General features: G+C 35.6%; 2 protein-coding genes across 3 annotated transcripts in view; one reads left to right on the top strand and one right to left on the bottom strand.

Annotated features, from left to right (window-relative positions):
• Positions 1 to 5,444: 5,444 nt before the first annotated feature.
• On the top strand, positions 5,445 to 18,612 carry AKNAD1 (AKNA domain containing 1). Its single transcript, XM_087959997.1, has 16 exons — positions 5,445 to 6,455; positions 7,749 to 7,808; positions 9,072 to 9,213; positions 9,308 to 9,450; positions 9,552 to 9,611; positions 10,337 to 10,470; positions 11,173 to 11,323; positions 12,788 to 12,957; positions 13,678 to 13,765; positions 13,935 to 14,011; positions 14,294 to 14,388; positions 14,493 to 14,619; positions 14,933 to 15,030; positions 17,250 to 17,331; positions 17,598 to 17,745; positions 18,285 to 18,612. Exons 1-16 carry the CDS (start codon positions 5,532 to 5,534, stop codon positions 18,426 to 18,428), a joined length of 2,643 nt encoding a protein of 880 aa, XP_087816123.1. The 5' UTR covers positions 5,445 to 5,531; the 3' UTR covers positions 18,429 to 18,612.
• Positions 18,613 to 19,409: 797 nt separating this feature from the next.
• Positions 19,410 to 24,948, bottom strand: part of STXBP3 (syntaxin binding protein 3) — a 34,537-nt gene continuing 28,998 nt past the window's right edge. The window contains exons 15-19 of one of the 2 annotated variants that reach the window (XM_026671757.2): positions 24,434 to 24,540; positions 23,663 to 23,758; positions 22,725 to 22,810; positions 22,491 to 22,639; positions 19,410 to 20,281 (exon numbers count right to left, since the gene is read on the bottom strand). In XM_026671757.2, the coding sequence (XP_026527542.1) occupies positions 20,184 to 20,281; positions 22,491 to 22,639; positions 22,725 to 22,810; positions 23,663 to 23,758; positions 24,434 to 24,540 (536 nt within the window). In that variant the 3' untranslated portion in view covers positions 19,410 to 20,183. Of the gene's footprint in view, positions 20,282 to 20,341; positions 21,790 to 22,490; positions 22,640 to 22,724; positions 22,811 to 23,662; positions 23,759 to 24,433; positions 24,541 to 24,948 lie in introns of those variants that run through there. The other variant, XM_087960768.1, reaches the window with a different exon arrangement.

Raw genomic sequence — 24,948 nt, 5'->3', positions numbered from 1 at the left:
CTATCCATGTCCAGAATGGTGGGGACCCCGAACCTAGGCACAATGTCTTTGAGGGGATGTCTGGCTGTTTCTAGGGCAGTAGCATGGTGGCATGGGAAGGCCTCTACCCAGTGGGTTAGTTGGTCCTTGCAGACAAGAGCCTATTGATACCCATTTGCCTTAGGTAGCTGTATATAATCCATTTGGATCTTTTCAAATGGTTTCTGTGCCCAGGGTTTTCCTCCTTCATGAATTGCTTTTCTGGAGGTGGTATTTGCTTGGCAGGTTTGGCATGTAGTGGCTATTCTTGTAGCCTCACTATAGGCTCCAGGTGCATACCGTACCCTCCTGATGGCATCTACCATAGCTTGTGTGCCACAATGTCTACTTTGTATGTAGTCTTTGGCAAATTAACCTAAGGAGACGTCGTGGGGCTATGGGTCTGCCATCTGGGACTCTCCAAAATCCTTGCTCAAAAACTGCTGAATTTTTTTTCCCCATTGTTCAGATTCCCCTTTATGAAGATGGGGTTTCCATAATGAGAACTCCTTGCTTTAGGTATGCTTGTATTGATTTCTTTATGAGGTGAATTGCCTCTGCAGGGATTTTATATTGGGGCACGCATGGAGGTGGTCCATGTTTCACTTGGATAATAACAGGTGTTGCTCCTTTAAGTAGTCCCACTTCTGATGCATCCCAGCCCCATAAGGAGGGTGGCAGGCTTTTTAAATCTTCATGAAGCCCTGTGTTGCTGGTTATCAGCATGATTATCTTGTGTGTGCCTTTTTCTGGGATCTCCAATTGCAGCCCCTGTTTTCCACATGTTATGGTAGCTCCCATTTTACATAAGAGATCCCTTCCTAGTAGGGATGGTGGGGACTGGGGCAAATAGTGAAGGAATGGCTAATGTGAAAGGTCCTAGTTCTACTGTTACGTTGTGGGTAAATTCTACAGGGATTATTCCCCCCCCCCACTCCCATTATGCTATCCCGAGCCCCTTCAGCCACTGAAGCTTTATATGGTGGTTCAGTAATTAATGAGGAGGTGGCTCCAGTGTCAACTAAGCAATTGTATTTTTTTCCTCCTATAAGAATGGTGACAATGGGTTCCCCTTCAGGGCCGTTTTTTAGGGGAATAGCCAGCCCATTAAAGGTAGCCATGAATTCAGTGTTTTCATTCTCATGTTCTAGTCAGGAAAGGGGCAGGTCATTTTCCCTTCTTTGCTCCCATTGAGGTCCATTGTTACGATTTATTTGAGGAAAAGGAGCGCTGGGTGGTGCATGATGATGATAGCTTTGTTGTTCAGTGTAATGGACTGGATTATTGCCTGGCTTCATGTTTCTAGGTGGTGGGTGATACCGGTTGCGGGAAAGGTGTTGCCTACATTGCCTGCTGAAATGCCCTTTCTGTCCACACCTACAGCAATGCTGGCATTTGCCTTGCGGCCATCCTGCTTTATCATAATGCCAGCATTTCCTTGAATTATAGGGGGTTTTACCTGGCGTTTGTCTGGCATCATGTTGCATTACAGCAAACATTTTTAAGTCCTCATGTCTTTCTATGCTCCTTTTCCTATCTTTCTCTTCCTCTTTCAGTTTGTCTCTTTGATCATAGACAAAGTTAGCGATCCTGCGCAACTCTGCTATTTCTAAGGTTGGCCAGTTAGAGACAAAGCGGTGGAAATGCTCTTTGATATCCACGGTGGACTGGTCCACGAAGGCTGAAGCTAAAATCCTTTGGTCCTTCAGGCAGCTAAGGTCTATATGGGCATCTGCAATAGCTGCTTCTGACAGGCGGACCCAAAAGGCATCAGGGTTTTCCTTTTCTCTTTGTGTTGTTTTTTGAAATTCTGACCAGTTTAAAGGCTTTTTACCTATTTCCTCTAAAGCTTCTAGTAAGTTATTTTTTGCTCTTGTGTATTCATCCCAGTGATTGGTATCATTGTAGTCCCAGTTAGGACGATGTACTGGCCATGCGATGCAGGCTGGGGCTGCCTGTCCAGGGATAGTTGGTAGTTTAGCTATTTGGTCTGTTTTTTCAAATAGTTTTAATAGTTCATCTTTAGTTAGAAAGACTTGTAGCAGCTGAGTCATATCACCCCAGGATGGATTATGGCTGTCTATGATAGATTTCAGGGTTTGAATTACTGTTTGAGGATCAGCCCTGAAAGCTGGGGTATCCTTTTTCCAGATGACCAAATCAGAGGCAGAGAAGGGAACGTGGGTTAAAACGTATTCTAATTGTCCCCTATTTCTGCCTGGCACTGGTTTGCTTATAAGGGGAGCCATAATCCGTGCCTCAGTCTTTCCTTCCAGAGAATGGGTTTCAGGTTTTTCCTGATCTTTTCCCTTGGTCAGGTCTTTGGTCCTAGCCATTTCAGCCCAGCAGTACCAATAGGGTATTTGGCTGGGTTTAATGCGTGTTCTAAGTGCTTTCAGGGTTTTATAATCTAAAGTACCACTATCAGGCCAAATTTGTCTACCCGTCATCCTGCAATAAAGCCCACTTTTTGCAAATTGTTTTTGCTTCTTTTTTTATGCATTCGTCAGGACAGGCACTTGCCTTTCATCCCAAGCCTCAAGTAATTTATCCAAGGGGGTCTCTTCCATTTCCCTCGAGCTACAACTTCCCATATTCCCTGCTTGATGTGGGGATTACTTTGGTTTACCTGGGCTGCAGCCGTCAGTTTTCAGACAAAAATGGTCTGGAAAGGACTCCGGTTTCCCTACACACAGAGTACGGGCCCCTTTCTTTTAGGGAAACTCAGCCGTCAGTTTTAAGACACCCCCCCTAAAAAACAGGGATCTTGGAGGACCGTCTGCCCCCCAGCAGCTTCGGTACAGGCCCCTCCCTACACTCAGTCGTCAGTTTTCAGATCTCCCTTAAATGTGGGGATCTAGAAGGAACTTTTCTGCTTTTTTTTAGACAAACTATTTCCAATTTTGTTTGCAAGCAGCCAGTACAGGCCCCTTCTAAATGCACAGGGCTTTGCTTGCGGAATGCACCGGGACTATTTTTCCTCTGCTTTTTATTTATTTCCTAACACCAGTTCCTTTTGCAGCCCGCTCGGTTTTTCTTACGTCCTTCAGAAGGACTCACACTCCATGATCACCCCTTGCGTTCCCAAATCCAGCCGGTCATGGCTCGTGTTTGAGCTAGCAGCTGGCTGGGGTGCGGCTGGCAACAACGGAGGAGGTGAGGTCCCGCTGTTTCCACAGAGAAAACTCACAATCACACACCTGGTCCACTCACGCTTCCACTCCCCTCACTAGTAAGATTATAAATTTGAAGCGGTACTCACCTGCTTTCAAGCAGCTGTTGAGCGGAAAAACCCAAGGACTCCCTTTACTACCCTATACCTTCCGGGCTGGGTCCGTGGATGTTGTCCCTGGACAAAGAAGGTCCATGCCGGCTGGGTTTGGATCTGCAGGCCCAGTCCGGTGGCAGGGTTGGCTGGGAAACCTTCATGGTCGCCAATTGTTGAAAGGTGTCAAAATGCCTTTCTTTCGAGGATCCGATTTTCCCGCTGGGAGAGCTCCGGCACAAGGATACAGGCAACTGCTTGAAAGTTGGATCTTTTTATTTTTCAGGAAGGCGGAGAACAGCGAGAAGTCTGCGTTCCTGGGCTAGCTAGCTTCTTATGGTAAGCCCCTTGTTTTTTATACCCTTTTCTCCCTTTGTAAGTTGATTTTGTGTGAGTGTTTGTATTTGTGCCTAATGTTTCAAATCCTGTTTGAGTTTGTCTTTATTTCTGTCAGAGGGCAAACTCCGCGGGGTGCGGAAGGCAAACTCCGCGGGGTGGCCAGATTGTATTATTGGTTTTCTGTAATCTCTTTTAGCTTTAAGATAGTTTTTCATATTTGTTCTGTGGCAATCTCCTGTCTGTCCCTTTTGTAATTTATATTTTGTGTCTTTTGTCTGTTTGTTTTGCTTATTTGGTATGTCCTGTGTTTGTAAGGGTTTTCTAAATTATCTTTTGTTTCCTTTTCCTATCTGTCTAGTTTTCTTAATTACTTAGGCTTTTGTCTATAGGGATTCTTTAATACTTTTTATTTGATTCCTTTTCTTATGTAAGTTTGTTTTCTGGCTGACCTGATGTTCCCCTTGGGCTTTTCCTGGTTTTTGTGACACTACTGCCTTCGTGAAATTCCCTTTCCACACTTTTACAACTTCTAAATTTATATTCCTAGAAATTACCTATCTAGATATAATTAATGAAGGCTTTATGTTGCAGAGGTCTGCTCATGATCTTAGGAAGCAGTTCCAGATGATGTCTGGAGTAGTAGTAAATAATTAATTTTCACAAATAAATTATTTAAAGTCCTTACAGTGAAGATAGTCATGTTTATGAGAGCCTTAAATGTTATATTTCACTTCTAAACACATAGAATTAGTCCCAGTGAAAATAAACATTAGTAGATAAATAGATTAAGCTGAATTTTATTTCAGGCTTTCAAAATGTTGGCTTGTTGCTCTTTATTCCCTTTATGCTATCATTGAATAATGGCAGGATCAAAGAAGCAAGTAACAAGGTGAATAGTTGCATTATTAAAGATATTGTACTTCTCCAGGTCAGCTGTGTTTAGTATAGAGTTACAACTGAGAAATAAAATACACCTAATAAAGAAGAGCCTTATATTTTGGTTACAACTAAACTAGATAACAGAAAGTTGTGTGAATTTTTTTATTTTGCCTGCTATAACTATCTTTGTTGAAAATTAAAGAAATATTTTCCTATAGTATGTGAGTATAAAGATTTATTATTGATTTACCATTACGTGATATATATATATATTGTGTGTATGTGTATATATATGTGTGTGTGTGTGTGTGTATAGTATGTAATTTATATTTTTATTATCTAATGAAATTTCTTATTTTCTGTATATATTGAAGTCATTAGCACAATACACATATATGTACAGAATGACTTATTTGTGTATTGGAAGAAAGATTAAAGTGTTTTTAAAAAAGCATGTAGATGTTAATGTTAAATTTGTTTGCACATTATAATTATGACCTAGATCCAAATTAAAATTTGTCATCCTGGTGTTTTTCAAAATTGGTACATTAATGAGTTGATTTATATAGAAAGTAGGAATGTTGGAGGATATTTTATATAAAATAACTATTTTGTATTGCCTCATTTTTAATCACACATGAAGCTGCAATTCAGTTGACATAGATGATATAATTGTTCTGATATGCATAATTTTCAACAGATAATATGAATCTTCCAATAGAACTTTGACCATCTAATTAAACTGTGTAAAGAATTGTAGGTATATTTGTCTTTCAATCCAAACTAGATCCTTGGGTTATGATATAGACTTTTTTGGAACAAATGCAAATGTCAAATGTCTATGAAAATTCTACAGAAAGGAAATAGGAGATTTACAAGATTTGTCTTCTTATAGATGACTCCGATTATTAAATTTGTTCTCTCAAATCTTACAGAGCTTGAAATCATGCAGAATATGATCAAAATATAAGTAATTTCAATAAAACAACATTCACTCTATGAAAAGTAAGTGAATAGTATATTATTTGATATGCTTTACTCTGAAGACAATACTGACAATGAGCAAGATGATTTGCCTTATGATGGAGATCTACCACATAGAAGTCAATTTAGTTATGATTCACAGAATTTGGAAGAATTTATTTCTGTAGAACATGTCTCCCCAACTGTTTCCACATTGACATCTTCTATCAGCAGTCTGACAAAAGAAAATTCAGACTGTAAAAAGCAATTGTCTCAAAGGAAAATAAATACGGCGCTGTTGACTCAAAAAAATGACATAGAATTTACCATGAGCACAGGAAAGGAAGTACACATTGGTGGTTTTACCAATTCAGGAAGAAATGAAGAGTTTTCCAACTCAAAAATGTCAGATGTCCTTTTACGTCATTTTCCAACAGAGGACTTAACATACCAATTAATTGATTCTGAGACTATCCCAGAGATATCATTTACTGACAGTTTTGATGAAACAGTACTAATAAAAAATAAGATTTCAGAAAATACAGGGATATTTTCCTCAGAAGAAGAAATAAAGAATAGTGAAAGGAAAGTAAGTTGTAACTCAGTTTTAAAAAATTGGAATTTGACCCAAGATAAGCTATCTTTAACAGACAATGATGATCTTGTTTGTAGTAGCAAATACTACAACATGGATGACTCACAATTTCTAATTCAGAAGGAACCTGGAATTAATGAAGACTTAAATTATACCTCTACTCGCAAAGAGTATCAAAATCAACAATATTTTCTGGATAACACTGAAAATTTTCCTAATCCCCAATGCAATGAATACCAGGCTTATTATAGACTTCATGATTCCTCTGAGATTTCTCCCAAAGTCAAAGAATTGAAAGGAAATAATGAAAGCTTTGTATTTTTGGAATCTAATACAATCAGAAATCAAGAAGAGGAAAATGGACCTTTTGAACTTGATCAACAGCTAGAGGTAGATTAAAAGTGATTTGTGTGCATATAAACTAGGTCTCCTTCTATATGGATAAATTCATTCACTGATTTTTGAGTTGGATCTCCAAATCAATGCTGAAAACCTATTTTAAACATTTGTTAATTTAAATTAAATGCCAGGGAGATTTTCCTGGATTCTTGATTGGGGGGAGGGATGCAATCCTAAACCACTTTTGTAGTCCTATTAATAGAACGTTTCTTAATAAATATACATACAATTATACTGCAATAAATGCAGTGTGAAATACATGTGTTGAAGAATATTGAAATGAACTGAAATTTAATGGAACTTTAACAAATAAAAATTACACATTAAGAATAGTTTCTGATTTTCTGCCAATTCCCCCGCCCTCCCTTATTTTTTTTTAGAGTCCATTGCTATCCTGGAATCAATCTTGGAAATCACGTGACTGTGGAAATAATTTTAATTGTTCTTTATCATAATAACAAAGTATATTTATGCTAACAATTCCTAGTTTCCAAATAATTAATCAATTATCTCCAGTATAAATCTCTAGCAATATTACAATAGTAGCTAATTTATGACAATATACTAGCTTAGGACTTTCCTCGCATGTGGCATTTTCTTCAAATTAGCCTGCTAGTTTTTTAGCCATGTTACATATTAGAAAGGGTACATTTTCCAATCTTCCGTTTCTAATTCTACATTTTAATGTACTTTCCCATTACATCATTTCATTTTCATATTTTCTGTATTCTGATTTTTTTTTAGGTTTTAATGTATGCTGCCTTGAATCTGTCCAGTTTGAAGGCCAGATACATTTAATAAATAATAAAACTACAGTAGTTGATATATGTTGTTCTCCTGTCTAATGGCATGTGTTTTACTCTCTGATTTTTTTCTAAACCAAATTCTTTTTTTTTTCTTTACAGTTCTTGCAGTACTTGTTAGCAGCTTACTGAATATATGTCTCCTAGAAGTTAGAATGCTTTTGAGTATTCTATGACATGGATCAGCAAATCTGCACCTATGGATGCTCAAGTATCCATCAGTCCCCAAAATGATACCTGCAACCATTCAAAATTAATTATGTTTTAATTCTACACTTTTTCAAATATATGAAATCTTTAGACATTTTTAGGTATTGTTATGCAAGATCCCACAAGATGTAAGAGTAAATTATAAGATTTAAGGTGATTTGGGGAACCTGAAATGATTCTGACTACTGTCTTACATTATTGTAACAGTGCAACTAATGTTATGCTGAAAATATTAACCATATTCAAAAATGTTTTTCTGTACCTTTTCAAACTACAGGTGCTGACAAGGCAAGCTGAGGTTCAAAATCATATCGATCATTTAAGATTTAGTCCTAAGGTAAATCTCTCAGAATAAGAAATCAATTTCATTATTGAGGATAATTTCTTAATAAAAATATTGTATTTTCTTTTTCTAAAGCCCTATCAAATTATATGATAGGGTACATAGTTACCAATAGTTCTATTATTGCAGGGTACAGTGGATAATTAAATTGAATACAAAAATATTACAATCTTGTTCAGAAAGAATGTTTTTGCCTGGCAATGAAAATATATTGACATAGATGAAAGTATGTTTTCCTAGAGTTTTCCATAAATAAGGCACCTCAGCTGAAGAAACTTTTGTATGTTTGATAACCTCACACTTCTGTTCAGAAGAGGGCTTCTGAAGGTGAGTAAAGAGTCCACATCATGTACTTAAGAAACTCCTTGAAATATTCATGGCCCATGTTGTGAGAATCTCGCTATCACTGTTGCAAATCTCAGTCCACATTGCCAAATTGTGTTTTGTGGAGCAACTCAGCACTTCTTGATTTCTGTAACTAGGATTGCTGTAGTATATGATTAATATATTTATAATTTTATTTTTTCAAAAGTTGGGTAGGAAAAATAAAGAACCAATTAGCTGTTATCCTCCATTCTCTGTTTTATTACAATACTGATGTCTTAAATAATGCTTTAATTTGTTCCCAACAGCCTACTTTTACCTTATTCCCTTAATTAATCTCCCTCCAATTGTGAAAATCAGCCCACTTTTTTTCTCCTGTTTCAAATAAAAACATGTTTGTTTGCTTTACTCTTCACTATTCAACATCTTTCAGTCATAACATTTCTCTTTCAAAGCATCCTATGATCAAAATTATTCACTGTGAAATCAGGGATAATATAATTAATTCCCTAATATATTTTTCCCTTAGACTTATATTGTTTTTAGAAATATTTTATCTATGCTTGCCTTGTTTTTTAGGACATTGCAGATTCTGTTAAAGTATGCACATAATTTTTAGCGTTGACAAAGTGTAGTAATGTTTAGAAGCTTTTAACATGACATTATTTTATCTCCTGATTTAGTAAAAGTTTCACTAAAAGTTGTTTTTTATGTGCTTACTTTGTAAGCCACACAGAAGATTTTACTGCAGGATGTATATATATATATATAAATATTTAGAATAATGGAAATATGGTAATGTTTAGAATTTTTTTGTAATTACAAAATTGTTTGATGCTGCTAAAAGGATGAGGTAACTAAGAGAGGCAAGTCAATGATTTCTATTGTTAATGCTGATTTTGTACTTTTCAGTGAATGTGTATATTTTCACAGATACCTCCTTGTTCAAATTCACATACGGCAGAACTTAGTATTGAAGCACAAAGTACTGGAATAGCTTCCAAAATGTCTGCCTTTTCTCCTGCAACCATTCCTATGGAGCACATGCTTGATTTTTCCCAAGCCTCTCATCCAGGTACTTTAAATAGGCTTTACAAAAAAGCAGGTTGTTGTCTTGAGAAAAATTTTCCATAGTTTTTATTTAATCTTTTTTAAATTTTGTTTTATAGAATCACAGTCCAAAAATATAACTTCTTCATTGCCATTAGTTGATGCAATAAGACAACCATCTGTGAACACTCCTTTTCTGCAAAATATAACAGATGACACGGAACAGATATTAAAGAAACAAACTGAAGAGCTGAAAGCAAATGTAATGCCACATGTTAATTTTTAAATGTTTGGAACTTGACCTATTTTATTAACATCTCATCTGCAAGTTCAAATGCAATGTATTTCTTTCCTTTTTTAAAGGTTGAAATATTTTCTGAGTGTATTAAACAGAATGTATTTTCAGTCCAAGAACATCTTCAGGTAAATTCAACTTTATGTATACATTTAAAAAGACAGGAGCTCCATTTGAAGATTATCCGGTTCCATGATGTAGAATGTAGTTCAAGAGGGGAGTCAACCAATTCTCCAAAGTACCTGAGGGCAGGACAAGAAGCAAGGGATGGAAATTAATAAAGGAGAAAACAACCTAGAACTAAGGAGAAACTGCCTGACAGAACAATTAATCAGTGGAACGACTTGCCTCCAGAAGTTGTGGGTGCTCCAATACCGAAGGTTTTTAAGAAGACATTAGACAACCATTTGTCTGAAATAGTATAAAGTTTCCTGCCTGGACTGGGGGTTGGATTAGAAGACCTCCAATGTCCCTTCCAACACTGTTATTCTGTTATCTGATTGTTTTTAATAAGAACTAAGTTTAATTAATTAAGCAACCCATGGCAGAGACTCATAATTCACATATCCACGATTTATTCTGCTTTGACATATAGCATTTCCTCTCTACTTAAACTGGTGTGTTTTGAATTTATTTTCTCACTGAAACAAACAAGCATGAAAAGGGCGGTTTAGAATGTTTAATGTCATTCAGATTTAGTAATTTTGTTTATATTGTTTCTTCCAAAATTATTGGTATTATATATCTCAGGAGAATTTGACATTTCAATTTCTATTAATGGAATAGATTACTTGAATAGATTTATAGTAAAATTAATATGGAATTAAATGATTTTATTATTTTTTGGACTAAGTTTTTACAACTTTTAAAAGAACAACTGGAGCAACTGGAACATAATTATGTAGCTACCAAGGAAAAACATCATGCTTTGCAACTTCAGAATCATAAGCGTTCATCAAGAACTATTGGAAAATTTGATCCTAACAGGTCCAGTATTAATGTTTTAAAATAACATAACTATTAATTTTTTTACTGTACTACTTTGTTAATATTGCAATCCAATCCTCTGTACCTAGAAATAAAACCTATTAATGCTTGATTTCAGTTAAAATACGTATTTGAAGCCTTTCCAAATCCAGTATGATCTTTTTTGTTGGATCAAAACTTAATACTTTATAATTATAAAATAATTATAAGTATGAATAGCTCAAAAACAACATGTAAAATAACTGAATAGATAGCAAGCAGCACACTCCCTGTTGAATGTAAAATAACTGAATAGATAGCAACCAATTCACTCCCCATTGTCACAGATAAAAGTATAGGAGTAAGAGCAGGTAAATTTTCTGTACAGGTAGCTTTATTGCTATTAAAAGATGTACGCAACACAGAAAAATATGGCTAGATCAAAACTACACCATTACTATTTCATAGTATAGGGCCCATTTTTCTTCTCTATAGAACTATCAATTTTCTCCTTCAAACTAAACTTGCTAGTCTAACTAGTATTTTCATCACTGCAGACATTTTTACCATTCAACATTTTCAACCAATATTTAACGTTATCTCTCATAAATGTATTTCAATTTCCAATTTCTCATTTATTTTTCTGTTGTATCATATCTTACATCTGATAATGAAAGAACAGAGCAAAATTAGTGATACATATATAATTATTTTTGTATTAAGAAAAGTAGAAGGGGAAATATTTAAACTTGGGATGTTTCTAGAAGATATCAAGGAGAAAATTGAGAAGACATTCGCTTCGTATTCCTCAACATATATATCATCACCATCAATCAGATCCCACCCATCTCCTGTTTGTTCAAGTTATTCTGTGGTAAGCTGACCGGTATTTTGTAAGTCTTAAAGACTGATTTGTGAATAAACAAAATAATGTAGTTTTCAATCCAAATACCATTAATACCACTAAATACCACTAAATGTCAGAAGACACTGACCCTTATAAGTGTTTTGTTTTGGTTAATTTCATCAGGAAAATTATTTTCAAAATTATAGCCTTTTCTTCAACAAAAGTATTTTCTTAATTATCCAGGTCTTATCCAGGACTTCCTATCCAGGAAGTCCCAGCATGTTTTATAGGCATGAAATCAAATTAAGGCCCTCCCCCCAAATTAAGGCCTATATTAAACATGCAAAATGGGGGGGGAATGGCGGGGGGGCTTGCTGTTAGGAAGTACTTTTGTTGCATACCCGGATATGATGCTTCCTGCATTGACTTCGGCGTTGGTGGGGCACTTCGTATCGGGAAACCTTCCACCACCGTTGCTTTCCCTTCTCCCCATGCTGCCGGCGTTTGGCGCAACCACGCGTGGCCAGCCAGGGCTCCTTGCCTCCCTGTCCACAGATGGGTAGGTGCTATCACTGCCTCGGGTGGCCTCTCCCGGTGGCCCCTTCGGGTTCGGGCTGGAGGGACTTGGGAAGGAAGCCAAGCTTGGGTCAGCCCAGCTCCTTCGCTTGGCAGGCGGGTGCGTACCTGCGGCTCACTTTCCCGGCTCTGCCCAGCCCGCATGGCTCTAGCACGGCCCTGGCGGGATGAATGGAGGGCCTGGCGGGGAGGCACTCGCTGCCTTGGCAAGAACTCCGCCACCGGGCAGGAGGGCCCGCCTGTCAGCTACACTGGGCGCCCCAGGTGAAGCTCTTCATGCTCTGCCTGGCCCCAGACAGGGATGGCAGCTGGGCCCTTCTCCCAGGGTGGGCTGATCCTGCGCTGTGGCCCCGGGAGATTTGCCTCCCCATGTGTGGTTGGGCTGCCCTCTCGGGCAGGGGAGGCTTTGTCATACTGGTAATAGAGCGTCGTTTTTAAAAGAATTGGCTTTGCCTTCGAAGGCGAAGGGAAGGCGGCGACAGGAGCGCCTGAAGCCAAGTGTCTCCGCCAGGCTCTGGTTGCAGGGAGGAGCCCTGGCTTGCTGCGCATGGCTGCACCAAATGCTGCGGCGTTGCTCTAAACGCCGCGGCAGCATGGGGAGAAGGGAAAGCAATGGTGGCAGAAGGTCTCCTGATATGAAGTGCCCCACCAACGCCGAGGTCAACATCCAAGCCGTCGCCGCCCACCCATCCGAGGATGAAGGGGAGGGAATTAAGTCACACCCGAAAAGACGGACTAGCCGTTTTTTCGGGGGTCAAAAAAAAAATAAGACCCGGCCTTATTTTGTGAGAAACACGGTAGATATCTATAATCTTAATCAGCATTCTGTAAGCAAAAACAGAACACTTTCAATACATTTATTTTTGCATGTTTTAAATAGATGTGCCTCCTATATTTCTCTTATGCTTATTTTAGAGTCCTTTGAATACAAGTACCAATGAATCTCCAAAAAGAAACTTTGCAGGACTAAATATTCCCCAAAATGAGAACTATTGGAAGAATAAAAATCACCCTATAGAAGTAACTCCACAAAAGGCATATAAAAAAGCTATACAAGGTCATAGCAACCATCTGTTCCACCAAATGTAAGGTTGAACTTTTACGATAATAACTGAAGATGATCATTAAATTTAGTAGGGATGTCCCTCTGGCTTAGTTGAGATAATATTCCAAGTAAAATTATAATAGATGATTGCTTACTCTCTAAAGATAAATGGAAAAACAGATTATGTTATGTTTTGAAAAATAAACACTAACAATGGATACCAATTGAGGTATCTCAATCAAATAGCAGCTAAAATTTAGACTTGCATGACTTATGCGAAATTTAGATTTGCATTAAAATTATATAAATATATTACCGTACTTAGGATTCAGAGTGGTTTTATATGTCTAAACCACAACCCAGTATAAATTAAGAATGTTGGCTTTTATCTTCAAACACCAATGGGCATAACATCAGTCTGAGGAAATTTTAACTGTTTTCCAAGGTACTTTACTTGTATCAGCTTTTCTGGAACTCATATTACTTGTTATACTGATTTATTTTTCCTAAATGTATGCTGTTACATAAGTTAAGTGATTGCTGCTGAAGATTTTAATCTGTTTTTTTAGATTAAAAGTTTGTTATAAAATAGCATCCACTGCAGCTTCCTTTAATCTGTATCTAAGATTGGGATAAATATAATAATACACTTCAAAGTTGAAGAAACTTGCTATCAGGGCTGAAATTAAGCAGCACTTCATTAGAAAAAACTATACCAAGGAAGAAATTTTTAAAGATTCATATTTTGCTTTTTCCATAGTCATCTACAACTGCAGAAGAAAAATATCCATTTAAAAATGATGGCATCTATGGACAAAACAAGACAGCAAACAAATAAGCATATTCTTGTAAGTCAAGTTCATATTTAATCTGCTTAATGGTTCAATAAATTATAGTTTAATTATGTAATTACATACATTGGTACATTGCTATAAATTAAATGAATGTGCTAAGTTGTCTGGCATTCTTGTTTAATTTATTAGCCACTCTATATTTTATTTTACTTTTATATTTAAGATTGAAGAATTTGACCAATACCACAGATCCCATAAAACAAAACAGAATTACAACAATGAACAAGAAAATACAGATAGGTAACTTCCCAAAATATATTAAATTTGCTATTTTTTCCTTTTTCATATTCTTTCATTTTTAGGCATTTTTCTCTTGAACCAAAACCAAATATTGTCCAATATGACAATTTCACTATATAAAGTTCAGAGCTTTTTATAAATATAATTATATCTACTGGTGGTAAATGCATTTATTCATTCACTTATTGGTCAAGTATCAGAATATCGAGCCAATTAAGTTCTGATCACCTCGGATAGTAATCTGATACTATACAATGCTAATCTTCTTTTCATTTCCATCAGGAATTTAAATGATCTTCAAATAAGATCTCCAACTCTAGCAAATTTAATCAGCAAAGAATCTAATGAGGTTGATTTAACTTTACTAAATGAACAAGGTAGAACAAGATAAAAATAAACATTTGTGTTTTAATAAATAATTAAATCATTCGAATAAGAAGCATCCAGTAATCAGTTTTTTAATCTGTAATATTTTCCATAGGAAGGTCAGTTTCAGATACCTTTCTTGAGAAAGTGAGACATTCTACTGATAAGCCTAAAATTATTATGCATCCTATATTGAAAATGCAGTTATCAAGAAATAAAATATGCTCCTGTTATTCTAATAGGTTAGTATTTATATTGCTATACGTAATATGAATCAACTCAGCATACTTAATATAAAATGCAAGAAACACCCCAAGTTAGTTTACCTTACAGATTTACATTGCAAGCCTATATTTACTTAGAAATGAAGTCAACTGAATCATATATACTGTATACTCCCAGATTATTAGATTTCAAGAAAAACTTTTCTAGGAAGAAGATAATTAAGATTAGCAAGATTTATTTCTGTATAAACTTGCATGGGATTGCATCATTACCTACATGTTTGCTATTAAATTTCAGTTAAATAAGTGTTATATTTTATTTTTAATCTAGAAATAAAACAGAATATAGAAAAGCAACTAGAGGACATTCTGATTGTGAAAGATTTCCAATCTTCTTTGAACGAAAACCAGTGGATTTAGATGTAACAGGTATATAAGGAATTATTTATTTAAATTCAGTTAAAGTAAGATTGAAGTTTCTTTAGCCTCTCAAAAAGTTGCTCTCCATCAGGAATAGAAGAAAGGGTTAGGATTTTCAGATGGCCTTGAATCTAGTGTGTATTAAACAAACCTTGTGGTAATTTCTTCAATCTTCAGGTCAGAACAAATTACTTATATCAGAGCTGCATTTAGGAAATTGTGATACTCACATCTCTCTTATCAAAACACCAAGCATTTAGGCAGAGTAAAGTAATTCTCCATGTCCCTTGATTTATCCACAATCTCTTAATGAATTAGGGTCTCCTTCTACAGACATATAAACATGCCACTTAAGATACCAGTTGAAATTAAATCATGGAAGTAATTCATTGGGTCAGCTAGTTCTTAATGACAAATTTAATTCCACATAAGAAACATACATTTTTCCTTCTGTGGCCTTTCAATAAATGCACGAACAAAAATGGGTCTAAAGAAAGCTATTTGGGAAGCCAAATAATGACTTGTCCTAAGTTTGTAAGGTGACAGATCTGAAGTTCCAAAAGACAACTTTTATCACATCCCCTTCATTATTCCAAACTACCGTTTAATATTTTCCCTTTAACAGAAAGGCATTTACATTGGTAAATCTAGCCATCTTACCTTTGAATCTGATAGAAGGGCAGCTCAATAATATTCCTTACATTATCTACAGTAGATTGCCTTTGCAAATGCTTATTGGCAGCTGCAATCCTGTTGAACTTTTTGCTGTATCATGAATAATGCTCTATATTACTGTACCCACAACTTGCTAGGTGTAGGACTTGCGCCAAATTCAGTACTGTTATTTCTTATTAAATAATATTGCACAGAAACATTAAATAATATTCACAGAAATATTATTTTACAGAAATTGCTTTAGTGCATTTGCAAGAAAAAAACAGTGAGTTTAAACTTTCAAGCTTGAAACAACTGACAGGGCATTTAGGCTATTAAAATTATAAATTTCTAAAGTGAGCTATTGACATTATCATATTTAACTATTTGGATCTATGCATATGACTATTTATATCAACATTTTAGAAATAAGCCTATTTGATTTGTACACATTGCTTAAAAATAGCTTTATGACTACAAACAAAAAACTGAAAGACACAGTGTTAATTAAAATAATAAAGAAGATAGAAGATGAAGTGATATATTTTAGCTAGGGAAAGGCCTAAATTGGTCAATTCAGTTCATGCAGCAACCAATTTTTGCCATATTAATTAATTACTATGGTTAATATTGGGCTATCTTGCAATGTATTATGTAATTCAAGAGTTATATTAGATAGCTATAACTAAACTATACCTAAAATGTTAACAATGAACCACAAAGCTGGTGAAAAATTCTGGGTTTAGGAATATGGTAACTTGCCTGTTCTGGATGAGACAGCCCTCCCTATGATGAAGCAGACCAATGCGTGAGGGTGCCCTTGGATTAAGCACCATCTCTTTAGGTTCAATTGATTGCTTTGCATTTATATAACTAATCAGTGGAAACAGAGTTTGCAGCAAGATAGCAAAAAAATCATTATACATTTCAGTTTATATTGGTAGTTCTCAATTTACGACCATAATGAAGCCTCCCCATTATGGATATGTCGTGATGTTTACAGAGTGGGTTATCATCTTTTCTGATGTGGTCATTAAGTGAATGACTGGTCATTAAGTGAATCTGCAGTCTTTAAGCAAATCTATTGTTTACTATGGGGCATTTTTGCATTTCATAGTTTTCAGCAAAACATAAAAAAAATCTGTCACTTGAATCTAGGATGCTATAACCGCTGTAAATGCGGTTACATGACAGAGGGGAACTGTCCATCAAAGCTTCAGAGCTAGGTTGTAAGTACCTTTTAGGAATCCATTGTAACTTCAAGCAGTTGCTAAAGATCAGTCATAAGATCTCCATGTGTTGCAACATATTTTGTTTTGCTATAGAAAAAGTTGGTCACAGTAAAGAAGAATTTGGCCCATATTATGTAATATAGGCCTCAATAGTGACATACCTTAAATCTTTTCATAGCCTTTATAAGTTGTTATCTCCTAACAAAAGATTGTGTTACTATCTTCCAAGCCTCCTTTTCTAATAATCAAAAGGCAGCATTACAATTCAAAACATTTTGATATTTAGGGCAGGAACTGCCAATACGTTTATTTAATGAAATATTGATTGATAATTATTTTCAGGTTCTTTGCAAAATAGCATTGCCCATCAAAGGATTTGTAAAGAAGAACAGAGAGAAGATTTTATACACAGATTATGTGACAGGTAAGGTCTGTTACAGTTTGAACCAATCAATAGCCAATTGTGCAAACTTGTACTTCGGTGAAACGTTAATTATGCAGATATATTTAACTTAAAAGGGAAAAATTGTAATTGTTGGATGTCTTTTCAAATGCTTGAAAGCAGCCTGACAAATAATGCATAATTAACATCTTGATTTAAATTTTTGGCTTGCCACGTTTTTCATTTTGCATATTAAACATGGAATGTACTGTATGAACATTTTTTATTTTCTTTCGCTGTCTTTTTAGACAGAATCGATATATTCCCCAAACCCGCTATTCAAAGATGCATGAGAGCATTATCCTTTCACCACAGTACCTCTCTGGTAGTAATATTAATGGAAGGAAGTCAGTAAGTAATAGGAGAAAAAGGCAAAGTAAAGACATAAATAGCATGGTAAGACAAGATCATTATTTACAAAATAATAATTTAGTAGTTGGTGGAAAGTTTGAGAAATTTATATTTCAGATGTTTTAGGAATTTTGAGTTGTCATGCACTCAGTCCTGTTTTTTAGGTCCCTGGAAATATATCTGTTGAAATGAATCCGCTTATATTTGGTGGGCCCTGACCTTGCTTTTAAAATCCTGTAAAATTAAAATCCTGTTTTCTTCCTTAGTCACTGGATATGACAGCAGTATGATCTGTTGGATAAGTCGTCGTCCGTCCCCGTCCCCCCCCAGCATTTTATGTGTTTGTATGTGGCTGCTTTGGTTTTTTTTAATGTTTTGGTCTATTAAGTGGTTTTTGTTGACTTTTTATTGTTTATTGGTGAAGTATTCTGCCCTATGTTGTATGCTGACTAAGGGGACTATTTATTTTTATTTTTATATTATATATATATATATATAAATCTTTGAAATGACTAGTTAAAAATATATTGTTTAAACTAGTTAACAAAATATATTTGATGATTATGAAATTTCGTCTTTAACAGATATTAAACTGCACTTTGGATAATGCTATACAGATTGCAAACAATTTGAAGACAACAACAGAGCATATGATGCAAGCTGTCTCAGAAGATTTAGCTAAGGTGAAAATTCAGACATTATCCAGTGGCACAGCTCATCAGTACTGACAATGTATTTTGAAGACTAATAAACTATATCTAGAATAGAGGTATTACATCCAAAATTAAAATAGATTACTGGAAAAAGAAACTTCTCATGTTGGTTTTGATGTATCTAAATTCTGTGTCCAAATAAGTATTTTTACAGACCATCTTAGATACTATGTGGTACACCACACAGTACCTTACTCTGTTTCAGATCATAACTTTTATTTATTTATTTGATTTGTCAATTGCTTACAAGATAACAGGTATAAGTATAAACATAGTTATGAATACATGAAATGGATACGTATAAGAAAAATAAAAGAAACAATAGGACAGGGACAGTAGGCACGATTGATGCGCTTATGCACACCCCCTACAAGCCTCTTAGGAAAGGGGTGAGGTCAATAGTAGACATGTTTTAGTTTCCTGAAAAGGTTAATGGTTCTTTATAATAAAATATTATGCTGACAAGCGATAAATGGAGATAGTCAATACTGATACTCATATTTACCTCTTAAATGCACTTGCCATGTTTCAGAGGTATCTTATTCATTCACATCAACACCATCCCACTAACTTCCTGTACAAGCCAGGAAGGCAGGGATTCAAACAAGTAGCAGTGAACAGTCAAGACAGCATTGTATTATTAAATAATAAACCATAATGCCATCAAACATGGGTCTTAAATTAATAAATTACCCAATGATTCTGGTAACAAATTAGGAACTGTATTTTCCAAATGGATGTGCTAGTGAAGGATAGCATCATTTAAATAAGCAATCATGGTTTTTTTTTATCCAATATGTACCATTTTGAACATTTTAAGCTATCAATTACCCCTGTATGCCATTACTCTTCACCTTTTGTTCTCCTGCTCCAATCAATACTGAATGCTGTTTGAAAGACTCCAGTGAGGCAATTTTCCAAGGAAAGAAGAGGGGAGGGAAATGACCAACTGGGCTGTACTGCAGTCTTTAAAGATTCTCTAGAAACACAAGACAATACATTTTCCAATGTTCTTTAATTATGGTAAAGTGTTTATTACATACCTGAATTTTATCCAAATACCATAAAAGATCCATGCACTCCCAGACACCTATATTTTATAATTTATATCAAATGTCTCAGAAAAGAAGTTTATATCTGTAGTTTACTGCAAATTGTTTTCAGTGAAATTGAAGTTGCATAGAATTTTGTAGCTCTACACCTGTTAATTGTGAAATTGTGTTACACATTTATATTTTAAATTTCTTCATAGTTTAATAACATTTTACAAACATATATTTAGAAACAGACGTTTCCATGATAGAAAGTGTACACATTATTGACATTATTAGCATATGTACAAACATGTTTTCCAAGTCGAATGTAATATGTTGTAGTGATGAACATTCTCTACAGTGAACATTTCACAACAAAAGGCCAGTTACTGTATAACGCAAGCACAATATAAAACAAAGCTGTTGCATGCACTTCATTTTTACCATCTTCCCATTCCCTACCACAATGAAAAGCAGCAATCTCAAATTATAAAAAACAATTCTAAATAACACTTATTTGTAAAATATGTACACAGAATACAGTCCAGTTTAAACTGAGTGCTTATAAATACCCATTGATTTCAAAAAGAAGCTGCAAAAATGGTTAAACAGTTTTCTTCCACTGAAACCAGGGGACTTTAAAATGCTTATGTCCAGCTAGATTACATCCATAATATCTATAACATGATTTTTTTATCTGTTAAGTTAAGCAGAAGTGAATGTTTCACTATGATTTCTACTCATCCTTCAAATACACACTATCCTTTGGTTTTGTTACAGTAAGTGCTTTTACATCATCCAGAAGTCTTCTAGGTGTCACAGTGTGAGTGGATCCTGGTAAAAAAAATGCATTCATGAATATTAATTTACCACATTCATCACTGATAGCAGACTAGATTAGGATTTTTCTAATGTGCAGAAGAAAAACATGATAGAATTTTCATTTTAAAAATGAAAAACTTGATATAGTTCCATTAGAGAGTAAGGCCAAAGCAATTGCAGGGGCATCCATAGCAATTTTTTAAATAGATGTTTATATTGTGCCTTTATTATACTTATAAGTATATACTTATAAGTAACTCAAGCCAACAAATTTACTAATATTACTCCTCCTATTTTCCCCACAGTAACAACCCTGTGAGGTAGGTTGAACTGAGAGTGATTGGCCCAAAGTCACCGAGCAGCTTCATGACAAAGGCAGGACTAGAACTCAGAGTCTCCTGGATTGTAGCCTGGTGCCTTAACCACTAGATCAAACTTGATTTCTAAAGTAAAGAGCCCAAGTTTATCAAGCAACATTCAAAAATTTGCATCCATGACAATTTATCATTTTCCCACTTGAACCAAGGTTCCAGGGATTAATGTTCAACAGCCTGAAAAAAGTTTGAAAATCCTCAAGCAAGACTGGAAAATGTCTAAATATGGAACTGGAACATATGTAGTCCAGATCAGGAATGCAGAAATAAGGCAAACATTGGTAACTGCAGCAGTTAAATGTGAATAGGAAAAGTAAGGACTTAGATGTTCAGAAAAACTGGCAGACTGGTTAGACATGCAATGGCTTCTGTGCACCATTGCTCCTAAATTCCAGCATAGTATCTGATTTTCCTAGTTTATTTCTTTCCCCATTTCCTTAAGATGCTTCTACCATTGGTGGTGCAGTGATTAAGATTATAGGGGTCTTCAAACTTGACAGCTTTAAGACTTGTGGACTTCAAGTCCTAGAATTCCTCCTCCAGTCATGTTAGCTCAGGAATTCTGGGAGTTGAAGTCCACAAGTCTTAAACTTGCCAAGTTTGAGGACCCTTGGATTAGAATGTAATACTGCAAGCTAACTGTGCTCTTTGCCAGGAATTCAATCCTGACTGGGTCATGGTTGACTCAGCCTTCCATCCTTCCAAGTCAATAAAATGAGGATCCAGATTGTTGGGGGCAAATGGTGACACTGTAAACTGCTTAGAGAGGGATGTAAAGCATTATGGAGTAGTATGTAAGTCTAAGTGCTATTGCTATTTGTCAATTGCAATGAAAAACCTGGCAAGTGGAACAGCACAGAGACCATACAAAAGAGAAGGGGAGAGAAAGAAAGGCAAGATAAACCAGCCTTGTCCTACTCACCCCTTTAGACCAGGCAGGGGTCCCCAACCCGTGGTCCGTGGACTGGCACCAGTCCGCAGCATGCCAGAAACTGGTCCGTGCAAACAAGCAAAGCCCCATCCGTGGGATGCAGGCAGCACACAAAACCACTCCCCCTCCGGTCTGCGGAAAAACCTCTCTCCACGGAACCGGTCCCTGGTGCCCAAAAGGTTGGGGCCACTGCTTTAGATCTGTCTAGAATTTACCTTAGCAGAAAAATGGGAAGATTGTAAAACAGAAATCAAAAGAGTATGGTCATAAATCATAAGAGCTATATTTTTTTTTTTTTTTTGTGGCAGCTGTTAAGCAAACACAGCAGACATATGTGCAAATGCCATGATCATTAAGCAAACGCAGTGGTCCTAAGTGCAAATTCATTGTTCACTATGGGCACTGTTTTGCCGAAAACAAAAAATGCCGGTTTGGGGCAAACCAATGCAAAAGACAGTCATGTGATTGTGGAATGCTGCAAACAACCATAAATGTGGCTATGTTGCTAAGTGCCATGGGAAGTGGAGCTTGGAGCATCTTGGGAGTAGGAAAGGCCTTTGGAGGATCAGGGCAAGAGGGCTTCTGCCTGTGCTAGGTCTCCAATGCCCACCCAGGAGGCACCCTGCATTCTGCTTAATGATCCACACATTCATTTAACATTTCATTAGGGAGAGCAGGGATGGGGAGATAATTTGGTGAGATGTTTCACCTGCCATGTCATGCGTCACATAATGGGCAGGCTCCATTACGGTCATATCTCAAGAATTATCTGTACTCAAAAGAGGCAGAATGGCTTTCTCTATAATATGTTTGTGTTGTTTCATTTTCACTGTTTCTGTCTTTTGTTCTTTGAAACACGCCCCTCCCCCCTTTATATATATTAAAGCAATACAACTATTCTTAAAAGAAGGCTTACCAATAATAACTTCACAAGACTTGTATGCCTGAGAAACTTCATAAGCACAACGTGTCTCTGAATACGTAATACCTCCAATGATAAACACAATAAGCTTTGCACCACCCTTACGTTCTTCCAAGTAACTAGTTTTGGGTTTATGACGAGCACTGGAAAGGGAAGTACATAGAATAGTTCAAATTAATTATCAGGAAAACAAGGAGCAATTGTGCCAACTACATTTAAATTCCTAACCTCACTGCTCCTGAGCCATTCCAGGGTGCCGGGCACTGGGAACAATAAGGCCACTCTTTTGAATCTAATTTATTTTCTATAGCATCCTAGAAAACAAAGAAATATAACCCTGTTATACAATTTGAAGATTCACATTACCTGTAGCCAGCAACCAGACTTAAAGCCTGTATACAGTAGGAAAAATGTCTTAGGTTAATGGGCAATACATTGACAAAAGATTGGAACAGAAGTTGCCATTTATGAATCATTTTATCAATGAAAAGACATTTCATAGTTACCAATAATTTATGTTCAACATTCCAAATATTTATCACTTCATGTTTATTTCAAGACAAGGCATCTTGTTCATATAACTACATAATTTTCTACTTGTACACTGATATTAGGAGGAAGACAGTGATTTTAGATATGTGGTCAGTTTAAGGAATTAAAAATGCTGTATATTTCCAACAATATTTATTAGTGTTCAGTGTATGTGTGTGTGTGTGTGTTTGTATGTTTATAGTGTTTGTGTGTGTGCTTGTATGTGTATACCTTTCTACGTATTAAATCTTTGAAGAAAAGCACTTCTTTTTCAGTATTTTAAATATTTAAATATATCTGGGACTTTTAAACTATTTGATTTTTTGAAAGTACTTTCTGCATGCTACTCTATTATTATTATTATTATTATTATTATTATTATTATTATTATTATTAATTATTATTATGCTAAGAACTGCAAAAAAAGTGTGTGTGTGTGTGTCCAAATATGCCATTAGTTAAGTGTTGTTAAAGAGAAATGGACATTTGTAGTCTTTCATATTCTGCAGAATAACATTTTTCTGTAACCCAAGGATTCAGCATGGCTAAAAGGAATTGTTCCATTAAATATACACATACACACTCACATGCTCTCTTTAAAATATCTGCTTAAGCATTCTTCATGAAAACTTTACCTCCATGACATCTTTAACAATGGGTGTCCATCTAGAAAGCTGAAATGTTCCTTCTGAAGAGCGAGTCCTTCTTGACGATCTTCGTTGCGTTGCAGGCTAAAAAGTCAAATGTTTATTATCATCTAAGAAATCAGATATTCAAACAAAAATCCACAATAGGTACTGCTCCTAAGTTGCAATTTAGCTAACTGTTTGCTTTGTTCTTCATAAATCTAAATTATCTACCATAGCCAGAGATTCCACTAAACATTTCTCTTTTAATGTTCCATTTCATTCAATAAGAAAATATGTACACTCCAGCTTCAGAGTTCAAACGTTCTGGCACAATGTAGTAATATGGAACAGGTATAGTTGTTATATAGCTTTCCTATCAACTATGAATACATTGGTTGCCCTCAGATAAACATTACACCTGAGGTTTATCTCCATAGTCATTTTAACGAAATAATTACGCAAACTTTTTATTAGGTTATTGAGATCATCTTTATAAAACTTTTTGGAATGTTTTCTTATATTATAAATTCAATGTGCTCAACAGATTTTTGTACTATTACTCTACATTCTGGGGGGGGGGGGGGATCTCTGTGTTTCAAGCTTTTACTGTCATTAATTTCATAAATTGTTCTCATTAAGACTGCTGACAGAGCAATTTGGAAAATTAAATGAGAAGAGAGAAAAATTGCAAGGATGAGAAACTGAAATTAATGTACTGTATGAGAACCTTGAAAATAAGTAAGATAGTTTTCAGGAAAAATAAGTTATATTCCTTACTGTAGTGAGGACAGGCACACCAAGGTATATCCAATTATTTATCATGTTGCTGTCATTTTCTATCTGTACATTTTGGATCAACTTGTCCAAATTTTCTTGGGTAGTTCCTTTTTGATAAATGTGACATTTTGAATTAGTAATCAACAACAACTGTGTAGAATAAATAAGTTATGTTAAGCCATCAAGGAAAATGTTATATGCCATAGGAACTTTTAGCATGCTGAATGTTTCCGTCATGCCAGCGTTTATCACCCTTTCCTAGTTATACTTCTCAAACATAGTAATTCTGATTTTAAAGATTTTAACAGATTTATCATGCTTTCTCCTCACCCTCTGTGAGCACCTTTTGCAGTCGTGACTTGGAACATTTGGACTAGGAAATGGTAGCCTAATGAGGAAGGGAAGAATTGCACCCAAAATGGTGCTGAAGTCCTTTTTCTAAATAAGCTCAATGACTCTTATAGAATTGCTTTCTATAGACAGACAAGATGGGAAACTTATTTTTCTGTGAATTT

This window comes from Notechis scutatus, chromosome 3 (genome assembly GCF_049901735.1).
Source record: "Notechis scutatus isolate UNSWTSFEM ecotype Mainland chromosome 3, rNotScu1.2, whole genome shotgun sequence".
Lineage (NCBI taxonomy): Eukaryota > Metazoa > Chordata > Lepidosauria > Squamata > Elapidae > Notechis > Notechis scutatus.
The sequence above is the reverse complement of the archived record's forward strand: the minus strand, read 5'-3'. Positions and strand labels throughout refer to the sequence as shown.

Excerpts from the sequence above, each read along its gene's own strand:
- AKNAD1 (XM_087959997.1), top strand. The coding sequence starts at position 5,532 with ATGCTTTACTCTGAAGACAATACTGACAATGAGCAAGATGATTTGCCT. Across the intron at positions 7,809-9,071 it reads ATTTAAGATTTAGTCCTAAG|ATACCTCCTTGTTCAAATTC; the intron begins GTAAATCTCTCA and ends ATATTTTCACAG. Across the intron at positions 13,766-13,934 it reads AAACAAATAAGCATATTCTT|ATTGAAGAATTTGACCAATA; the intron begins GTAAGTCAAGTT and ends TTTATATTTAAG.